This window comes from Pundamilia nyererei, unplaced genomic scaffold (genome assembly GCF_000239375.1).
Source record: "Pundamilia nyererei isolate P.nyererei 1_Seehausen unplaced genomic scaffold, PunNye1.0 scaffold00027, whole genome shotgun sequence".
NCBI lineage: Eukaryota > Metazoa > Chordata > Actinopteri > Cichliformes > Cichlidae > Pundamilia > Pundamilia nyererei.
Genome location: NW_005187428.1, coordinates 798,231 through 808,649, shown reverse-complemented (window position 1 = coordinate 808,649; position 10,419 = coordinate 798,231). Strand labels below are relative to the sequence as shown.

Genomic DNA, 10,419 nt, shown 5'->3' with positions numbered 1-10,419 from the left:
AAACAAAACAAAAACAAAAAAAACAGCCACAATAACCTCTGATCACCAAGTTCTAATAAGTACTTGGGCCCCTCATGGATTCCTTGCATTCACCAAAAAGGGATTTAAAAACAGCCTGAAATAAATAAATATCACCTCCCAAAATTTCTGTTGCTAGTGCAAATGAATCAAATGTCATGTTATCACTGCTTCCCTTTAAGTGGGAAACGGCGCTGGCATTATAATACAAGCTAATTATTCAATGCTACTTGGACTGGATTGCTATCTTTCACTTGATAATACCAGCACTGATTGATCGAATAATTTCTGTGACCAGGTAGAAATCAGTCACTCACCTTTGAGAGGGCGATGAAGGATAAAACAGCCACTGCAGTGAACATGATGGTGGGAATCAGCATGACCACAGCTGAGCCAATGTTGGTGCTGAAGAAGGTGATGGTGGCCAGCCAACCGCTGAAGAAGAAGCACAGAAGAATCATCATATGCTCGCAATACGCCATATTTAAATAATACATTAAGCTTGATAATTCTAGATAAGCAGAAAATCTACATCCTAACTTTACAACCAGAAACCAGAAACCCCTCTTAACCCTACATCGCAACCTTCCATGCCATTGAGCCAGCATATAGATACATTTCTTAAAAGCTGAATGTCAGGTTACAGTGTAGAGTTAAAAAGAGTTTTCAGTGACAACGAAAGCTACAGCATAGATTTCCTGCCGAAGAATAATTCAGGCATGATTCTGTTCGGATCAGCTGGTTGTTGTGTTTGTGGAGTTCAAAACAGCCTGATCAAAATGGAAGTTGTAGAGAGCCTTGTGCTGGACAAACTCTGTGTTTTCCTAAAGGGTGTGTCTCCTGGGGTTGCTGTAGCTCAGGAGGTATAGCAGGCCGTCTGCTAATGGTGGTTCGAACAAAAAGGATTTACAAGGGGTAAAAAACTGCTTGTATACCCGCTTTTTAATATTTCCCATTTCTCTTCAGTACATTAACGTTAAAGAGAGGTTGAGTATATTACAGTATACTTATGTGGTGGTGGAAAACCTGAACACTAACTCTAAACCTAGGTGATGGGAATATAGTTATTTCATTTATTAAATTATTTTCCCATATCTTGGCAATCAGGGAACAAAGAAAACAACCATGCATCAAAGTTAATCATATTTTATCACCAAAAAATGATTTAAGAATTAGGAGTTAAAGTTTGATGGCTTAGACCTCAGAAGGATAATGAACCTCTTTAAAGCCTCATTGGTTTAGAAAAAAATTGTTTTTTGAATGAAAGTGTATGCTTTAGATTAGATTACAAAGTATACCCCTTGATTCAGGTGCTTCTAGAATCATCTTTAACAACAATATAAGACAAGAAATAAACTCTATACATGCCAGTTAATTTCCATTTCATCTGTACACATTACTTTTAATAAACCAGTACAAACTCTTACCACACTCCCCAGCCTGGAATGCCAACAGTCTGGATAATACTGATCACCACCTGGGCCATGAAGACGAAGAAGAAAGCCATGAAGTTGAATGAGCTGTCTGTCCTGCGTGGAGAGACTAATCGTCAGAAACGATCTGATTCAGCGGAACAGCAGGAAGAAGTGTAACTCAGAGGGAAACACGCTTACTTCAAGGCCTTGTAGATGGGCCTGAACCAGCACACGTAGGAACAAGGGGTGAAGAGGATGAGCCACAGGATAGCCATGCCAAAGTTGGTAGCTCCACCGCCTCCACACATCCATGCCAGGCAACCAATCAGATTAACAGCTAGCGTGGCACTATGCACTATCAGCGTCACAGAGAGGAAGAATGACAAAAACATAAAAGAGTGAGGAAACAAACAAATAAACAAAAAAAACGCTACAGCAAACACCCTGCAGGCTCCATCATTACTCATAACTCAGCAGGATTTAATCACTATGAAGACCAACAACTACACACTGCCATATTTCCAGTTCTACATTCAAGACTTAAACTACAATAATAAAATATGATATAGAGGTGCATTTTATTCAGCACACCATTTCCACCCAACATAACATATACTCTAAACTCTTTTCACCAGACTTACATTTTTGCTTTAAATAGCAGCACCTATGTGATAATGAAAAACATACCATAATACTCATGTGACTGTAATAACTTGACACTACTACCTACTTTTACAATTTATGTACAAATTATGTTCTTCATTAATGAGTTAAGAGTTAGTGGATCTCAGATAATAGTGGGGAATAAACAAAGAGCATAAATGTTTTTGGAAATTCTTCCTATCGTTCACTATAAAACTGTACAATAACTCCTCTTTCTGTGACAGGTGACACCTGTCAAGCCTAAGATTGCACACACATACTTCTGTATTATATTCTAAGAGTTATAGCATACATTAGAGGTGAATGGAACAATCCAAGTATCAATACTATCAAATATTGGTATTGGATTGTAACTTTGTTTCACAATGTACCATTTTTCATTTTGTACCCCACTGATTTGTGTAAATAAATTATTTTCTTGGGAAATTAAAAAAATATAGCTGAAGTCCTCATTTTCTGCCCGTGGGACCTCAATTGGGCTTCAGATTTGTAAACAGTTTGTCAGTCAAATCACAAACCACTAAGTAAATCTGTGAGCTAAATCATTTTCGAACTTTACCCCTCAAAATAAAAACCACGGTAAAATGAAAACGGTGGTTATCTGGCTCTGTGACATAATGTGAGACCGGCCAATCTAGTTTCCCAGCTGCACGGAGTGTTTGCCCTCTTTAGTTCTCATAATATTTTGGGTAAAACAAAGCAGCCCGGCATGAGGAGGAAGAGAAGTAGACAGGTTAACGGGTTACAGCTAGATGCATGCAAATACCGACTGCTTCCAAATGCAAAGAAAATAAAAAGCATTTCCTGCAGGTACACTCACAGATCCAGAGGTAGTAGAGCCTCTTGCACATAGTGCGGTGTTGGTCTGGGATCTCGTTGAAGTCTTGGTAAAAACATGGCTTAAGGGGGATGAAGCGAGGAAGGGGAGGGAAGTTGTTTTCTAGGACACAGAGACATGATTCAGTGCTTCACATCAAGAAGAAATCAAGTCAAGAGAGGTGCATGAGCTTTTATTCAACCTTTATAAAAGGGGGAAGCTCACCTGCCATGATTCACTGCTTTCCGCCACTTGTAAACCAGGCACACAGACTTCTTCAATCTCAGCTGCCTTGAAAAGCAAACTGCAGAAAAGGAGAGAAGTGCATGATTAAGTGCAACATCACTTACTATCCCGGCCCTGCTTGTAAGCAACAGGCCACAATCACTGCAATAGGAGTCTTTGACACGATTTGGAGAGAGGAGGTACCCATGGTGGTACCCAGCCTCCAGAGGAGCATCAGATAGACTGATATGAACCTGTTTTCTTGGTCACATATTTTAGCGGTGTAATGCGCGCTCCAGGACACAGTGTGGCCTTGTCGTGATCTCGAATGCATATCCTTTGGGATTCAAAATAGGCGTTTGAAAGGCCTATTGAGCTTAAAGGCTGGATTATATAGACGTTACTCTCTGTTTATCGCGTTCTCCTTGCTAAGCAGGCCATAATCAACTACCTTCCATATTTAACTGTGTTAGAAAATCATATTTGTAGCGCACGTCATGGTGGACGCATGGTGTATTGAAGGGCATCTTTCTGGCACAGATAAACCAATCTATGCCACGAAAATGCTGTCTGGCTGAAGTTGCTTTTATTCATTGTGAATCGCCGGCTGTCTTAGACGTGTATTTTGTTCGGCTGGCGGCAGTGATGCTGCAGTGGGGTAGTGCATTGAGATTACAGGCGATGGAGAAGCGTCCTTCAGCCTGCGCGACAGGCTGCTGCATCGGGGCTCTTGTTCATCATCCGGACGTCGAGCAAGTCGAGCACAAACTCCTCGCAGTAAACAGCCCGGCCTACAAATTTCGAGGTTTTACCGAAGCTAGAATCCGCTAAAATAAAATAAAATAAAATAAAAAATCCAATATTTTCCCTCCCTCTCTAGACGACCAATGAATGAAAATGCGATGTCCTACCTCCGGTTCAGTCCGTGAATGTCGCTAGAATACCTCCGTCCGTTTAAATTGCATCCTACGATTTCATCTGTATTAAAACACAGTGGCCGAAACAGCTAGAGCTGGCGCTAATCACACGAAAATGTCGCGTATTTCCTCAAATGATGGGGTTGGGAGTAAGAGGCGGGCACGTGACGTATGGTCTTTTCATTACGTACATACCGGCCCCCTCCTCGACGCTGGGTTGTGCCCGGCCGGGTAGGACCAGGGCCCTGGAAAAACAATGGATTTGTTGCTGACCTGACCTGACCAATCACAAAGGAGAAATATTTTAGCTCTTAACCAATAGGTTGACAGTGTTAAAAATCAGAGGAGGCATTACACAACCTGACCTGATTGGCTGCCTGTTATCAGCTACTTCCATAATAAAGATACCGCTTTACTAGTAGTATAAATACATTTCAATGTACAACTCTTTTCCCAGTAGTGGTAGTAGTAGTAGTAGTAGTTTTTAATATATATACAAGTGCAATAAAATAAAACAAAATAAAACAAAACAAAATAAATAAAAACACACTTGATAAGTAGAATTACTTTTTTTGTAATTTTGCATCTGTACACCAAGATAATGGATTTCAATTCAATTGATTCAGGAACTTTTTATATGTACCCCCTATTTTCAGAGGGTCGAAACATGTACAATTATACAACAAGTTATTTGATGATTAGATGAGGTCTGTTCCCTCGTTATTCCGTGCATTTAGTAGCAGTGCACTGACATGCTCAATACGAAGTCTAAAAAGATGTCGCTGCAAGCAAAGGAGACACTCATTAAACAGCTGGCAAATCCTCTCAAGGGAGGAAGTGCAGCATTTGGTTATAAATTCTAGACTTCGGGCACCAGCTGCAAAATATTTTCATCCAAAAACAATAGTATTATAGTACCTTTACCTGAGGTACAACAAGATAATATGGACTGGATCAATTCTCTTGTGCTTTTCTCCTATGCTTGACTACAAATTTGCTTCACAGTAAGTTAAGTTTATTCCAAAGAAACCACATAATCAGCATGGCTGAAATTGCTGTGTGCAATTAAAATACTTATCAAGCTGAAAAGATACTAAGGAGTAGTAAATTATTTATAAATGACTTATTGATCACTTTTATACCAGGCTGCGAAACAATTCCCTCATGTGACTTGATTAGTATTATTAGAAACTGAGAAACCATAAGCAACCAAGGGATTTCTTTTATTCAAAGTACATATTCTGCTAACTTGAACAGGGGTTTCAAACTTAAATGCGCTGTGGGCCACTGCTGGCACTGTCATCTCATGTGAGGACCATTTTAGTGTTCAAGTAGTACAAAAAACAAACAAACAAGAAAACACCCACAAATATTTCTGAGTTTAGTGTTTGTTGTATAAAAATCTACGGAAAGACCAAAAGACAGTAGTCTATTCCACAGGAAATGTTTGGTTTTCTTGAAGGAATTGGTCTGGTAGATTATTTAATTCTATTTAAGAGTAATTGATGGATATAACATGTCTTTGAAAACAGATTTGAAGGAAGGGAAACAGAAAGAAAAGGTTGAGGTATGCCCAACTACGCAAGAACTGGACTGTAGAACAGTGGCAACAGGTCAGGAGAGAGAGGTATAGCAGAGTGTCTACAGCCACCTGGAAAACACAGTGGTGTTTGGGATCTTCGCAAATTGATGGAATAATGAACACAAAAAATACCATCAGGTTTTGATCCACCACATATTACCATCTGGAAAACATGTCATTCAAATCAAACAGTGGATCACTATTAGTCATAGACTGGCCTTCCCAGCGCCTGGACCTCATCATTACTGAAGCAGTGTGGGAAGATCTTGAGAAAGAGTGGAACAAAAGGCAGCGAACATTCAAAAAAGACCTCTGAATGGCCTTCAAGAAACCTGGAGAACTATTTCTGAAGACTGCTTAAAGAAATGATAAGAAAGCTTATCAAAGAGCGTTCAGGGTGTGTTGAAAAACTGATATGTTTATATCAAATATTGACTTTCAAGCGTATTAGAATGGTCCAAAATCTTTTTTTTTCTGTACTTCAATGTACTGTATGTTTGCATATATCTCACTAAATCGGTGTGCCTAATAAAATACAAAGAAATGAATGGCCTAAGAATGTCTATCGTGCCACCCCAGCAGCTGAAGCACTGTTTAGTTGCTACTGTCAAACATTAGATGGCTCTCTGAAACATCGGTACAGTTGGTCTCATGAATCCTGCCTTCGCGTGCCCTGTGCAATGTTAGACTCCAGGTAGAATAAACGTTTTAAAACAGCAGACCGAATACACATTGGCGTTTATGCGGAAATTAATTTTGTGCTCCGTCTTTGTCTCAGACTGCCTCGATAGCACGGCTCACACGCTTTCTCAGCTGCACATCTGTCTGATGTGTTTCGTATACGGTTTCCAAAAGGCAGAACTGTGCTTGAACGCAGCAGTGCCTGAAGCTAACGCTAGCTTTCCCTTCAGTGCTATGAGTTAAGCAAGACTGAAGGTAAGGGCAAAAATTATATTTCTAAACAAGGTCTGTCAAATTTAACTCATACGAGTGCCACAGTGATGTATTCCCAATACATACGGGGACCTGCAGTAGTCCGACAAGGCTTTATTTAGTGAAGAGCGGCAGTTATGCTCTCTTGTAGTGGCTCAGCTAATGTTAGCTACTCAGACGTCGCTTTCTTTGCATAATATTAGTAACCAAATACAGAAAGGTAAGACTAACATTACAAATCAGCATTAGTAACTATAATTGAACTGTCACTTTTGTCCTAATATTGACTTTATAAAGATTGTATTAAACCAAAACAATCTAACTTAGCAAAAGCTAAAGTATGTAATTGTTCCAGTAGATGAGCTGAATTTAGCTAGTGTCCTAGTTTAGCAAACCAAGGGTGAGGTGTAATGTCAGCGTTTGCATCCCAAGCAGAACATCTTTCAAAGTAAAAGAAAAAAGGCAGCGAGATGCCACACTGCCACAATACTCACCAAAAAGCTAAATGTTAAATTATAGCATCCTCTTTGATGTGAGGATTTGAGTGAAATAAACTACAAGAGCCTTGATAGTTGAAATATTTCAATGTGTGAGGATTAAAAACTTAGTCATTATTGACTGCAGACTTGCATAAAGCGGAAACCTAGACCTTGGCCGTGTGCTATCTTATCTCTTTGTACACAGTGCTGGGAATGCAGCCACCGCTGCCACCTGAAGCAGTCAGAGAGCTGGTGTGCTCTTGCCTGCAAAGAGACCCCGTAGCAGCAGACCTGCGATGCAGCCTCTTCGTTGCTGCCACTCAGAACTACAAGAGAGACTCTTTGCTTAGACCATTCCCTCCTCGTTACTTAAGTGGTGACAATAAGGAGTTTGAGGAGTTGGTGAGTGCTAAAGTGATTGTCAAAACCTCTTGAAGATCCTAGATTATAGTCACTGGTAGCCTATGCTTGCCTAAGTGCTCCTCAGTTTAATCATACAAGCTTTAACCAGCCTCAGGGGTAGGGTCAAGATCACCAAACCAACAGCAGCAGCGCCTCTGTAGTTCAGCCATATATTCATTCACTCAGGTGACTGATCAGAATGATCACCAAGCCTATGGACAGAGGTATCCTAGCACAAGGACACTCATTAACATGAAAAGTGATACAGAGCTTTACATGGCAACTAGAAAAAATAACATACATGCACACATCTACACAAAAGGGGAAGACAGAGGGATGGCAGACTCAACAGTAGAACATAAAATGTAGCTACTTCAGAAAAATTCCCAGCAAGTAATCGGTATCAACTCTCAAATCCACTACCACTCATATAGGCTGACCTATGATCCTGTGTTGAATGAGTGGGAAGAAACGAGAATTGTTTATTTTCAGTTGTGATATGGTCTGCTGAGATAATTGAGAGAACTGATCAAATGTAACATGATATATATCCACTCGGTGGCAGTGATGTGCTGTTAATGGTAGCTTTATGCCAATTATTACTCATAGATGAATTTGTGATCATTTCATGTCTTTGGTGTCTTCTCACTTTGAGAGACGTGTGTAAAAGAGACATTTGAATCTGTTTGTGGTAATATGATAAAAGAAAGGAGTTTTTCCTTCTCCAGCTGGCAGATGTGAACTCGTTGCCTGGTGTGAGAGAGCTGGTGAGACTACGACCTGGAGAAGCAGATCATCATTTGGCCCTCGCACACTGGATTCTGTCTTCAAAGAGCTTTGCTGTAAAGACACTACAGAAGGAAGAGGTATGTTACAGGCATAGAGAGATAAACCACAAACTTGCACAGCTTTCTTCTTTGCTCAAGCGTGTTTCTCCGATCTTCACTAGTACGCCAAACTCTGCAGCCTGACGGAAAATGAAGGGATGTCTGCACCCGTGCCAGACTTCCTCTTTGAGCTGGAGTACTCTGATCAGATGAACGCGAGGTTTGAGAGGACGAGGGAAGGACGAGATGTTTTCTATGCTTTCCACGGGAGCCGCTTGGAGAACTTTCATTCGATTATTCACAACGGCCTACACTGTCACCTCAACAAGGTTAGTGTACCGAAACCTTATTTTAAAAATTGTTTTTTACAGATCATGAGGAGCAAGGCAAGTTTAAGAGGATGCTGAAGGGCTGGAGTGTAAATCAGAGTGATACATTGGGCTTACATGGACATTTTTCATTGCAGAACTCGGTGTTTGGAGAGGGGACCTACCTCACTAGTGACCTCAGTATGGCTGTCCTCTACAGTCCCCACAGCAGCGGCTGGAGAGAAAGCATTCTAGGTCCACTGCTGAGCTGTGTCGCCTTGTGTGAAGTCATTGATCATCCAGATGTTAAATGCCAGGTGAAGAAAAAAGGTATGTTTAACAGTCGGGTAAAAGCAGTATGTCTTCAACATGGATTCCAAAGCTATGAGGAGGCAACAAAAAAGTGACAGTTTATGAAAACACCTGAGCTGTCAACAATTAGCAATAAGACATATGGAGTAAAGAGGTCAAAAATGTGTGCATTTGTACATATATGACGCATCACAGTTTTTAAATAAGAGTGAATCAGAGAGACTGGGAAGAGAAAAGGAACAGAGCAAATAATGGGAGACATAATTCGGTGGAGTGAGCAGAACCAGAGCAGAAATGGGCTAGGGACTTGATGGGTGAGTGATGTTAGATAGGGATAACTTCGAATGACACGTCATGTAACAAGGCTGTAACAGAATTAGTATTTGTTGTTTGATACTTGAGTCGTGATACTTCACATAGCAGATAATAATACCTAATGATCAGCCAGCATAAGATGGAGAAAGAGAAAGGTGGTGGGGATCTGGGTGGTGCTGATGGGACCAAAACAGCTGTGGGTACCAAGCCTGCACTAATGATCATGTAGACGATGCACAGTGATGTTTTTAAGTCTCTTTGCTTGCATAAGATCCACCAAGGCTCCTGTGCTAACTTGGTTAAAACAAGGTACTTTTATTGCTTAAATACCTATATACACTTCCATCCATCCATCCATCCATTTTCTTCCGCTTATCTGGGGTCGGGTCGTGGAGGCGGCAGCCCAAGCAGAGAAGCCCAGACCTCCCTCTCCCCAGCCACCTCCTCCAGCTTGTCCAGAGGAACACCAAGGCGTTCCCAGGCCAGCCGAGGGATATAATCTCTCCGGTGTGTCCTGGGTCTGCCCTGGGGCCTCTTCCCAGTGGGACATGCCCAGGACACCTCACCCAGGAGGCGCCCAGGAGGCATCCTTGTCAGATGCCCGAACCACCTCAACTGGCTCCTTTCAATGTGGAGGAGCAGCGGCTCTACTCTAAGCCCCTCCCGAATGGCCGAACTTATCAACCTATGTCTAAAGGAGAGGCCAGCCACCCTTCAGAGGAAGCCCATATCCGCCTCTTGTATTCGCGATCTCGTTCTTTCGGTCACTACCCACAGCTCGTGACCATAGGTGAGGGTAGGGACGTAGATCAACTGGTAAATTGACAGCTTCGCTTTTACACTCAGCTCTCTCTTTACCACAACAGACCAGTACACTGCACCAATCCGTCTGTCGATCTCCCGCTTCCTTCTCCCGTCACTCATGAACAAGACCAAACTCCTCCAACTTGGGGCAGGAACCTGTCCCTGACCCGGAGTACACTTTTTCCATTTACTCTAACTTAGCCCTCAAAACACTTACAAGTCACTTTCATTCATTCACACACACATTAATGCACTGCTTTATTCTCTTGTCTTTTAAGCACTTTTTACCTCTTACAAACACTCACGTGGATGCACTTTGTCCAGTATCTTGGACAGGGACACTTGGACCAGCCCACTGGAGTATGCATGCAATCTGCTCTCCTGATTCACAGCTGACCTCCA

The 10,419-nt window shown here is 41.6% G+C and overlaps 2 protein-coding genes across 3 annotated transcripts in view; one reads left to right on the top strand and one right to left on the bottom strand.

The window, feature by feature from the left end:
- The window catches only part of scamp5a (secretory carrier membrane protein 5a), a 9,608-nt gene extending 5,289 nt beyond the window's left edge, over positions 1-4,319 (bottom strand). Inside the window, exons 1-6 of one of the 2 annotated variants that reach the window (XM_005728029.1) lie at positions 4,251-4,319; positions 3,139-3,217; positions 2,917-3,036; positions 1,632-1,788; positions 1,446-1,547; positions 336-453 (exon numbers count right to left, since the gene is read on the bottom strand). In XM_005728029.1, the coding sequence (XP_005728086.1) occupies positions 336-453; positions 1,446-1,547; positions 1,632-1,788; positions 2,917-3,036; positions 3,139-3,145 (504 nt within the window). In that variant the 5' untranslated portion in view covers positions 3,146-3,217; positions 4,251-4,319. The other variant, XM_005728028.1, reaches the window with a different exon arrangement.
- Positions 4,320-6,293: 1,974 nt separating this feature from the next.
- The window catches only part of parp16 (poly (ADP-ribose) polymerase family, member 16), a 6,144-nt gene continuing 2,018 nt past the window's right edge, over positions 6,294-10,419 (top strand). The window contains exons 1-5 of the mRNA XM_005728027.1: positions 6,294-6,573; positions 7,255-7,451; positions 8,180-8,317; positions 8,401-8,607; positions 8,745-8,916. Of these exons, the coding sequence (XP_005728084.1) occupies positions 7,263-7,451; positions 8,180-8,317; positions 8,401-8,607; positions 8,745-8,916 (706 nt within the window). The 5' untranslated portion in view covers positions 6,294-6,573; positions 7,255-7,262. The remainder of the gene's footprint in view (positions 6,574-7,254; positions 7,452-8,179; positions 8,318-8,400; positions 8,608-8,744; positions 8,917-10,419) is intronic.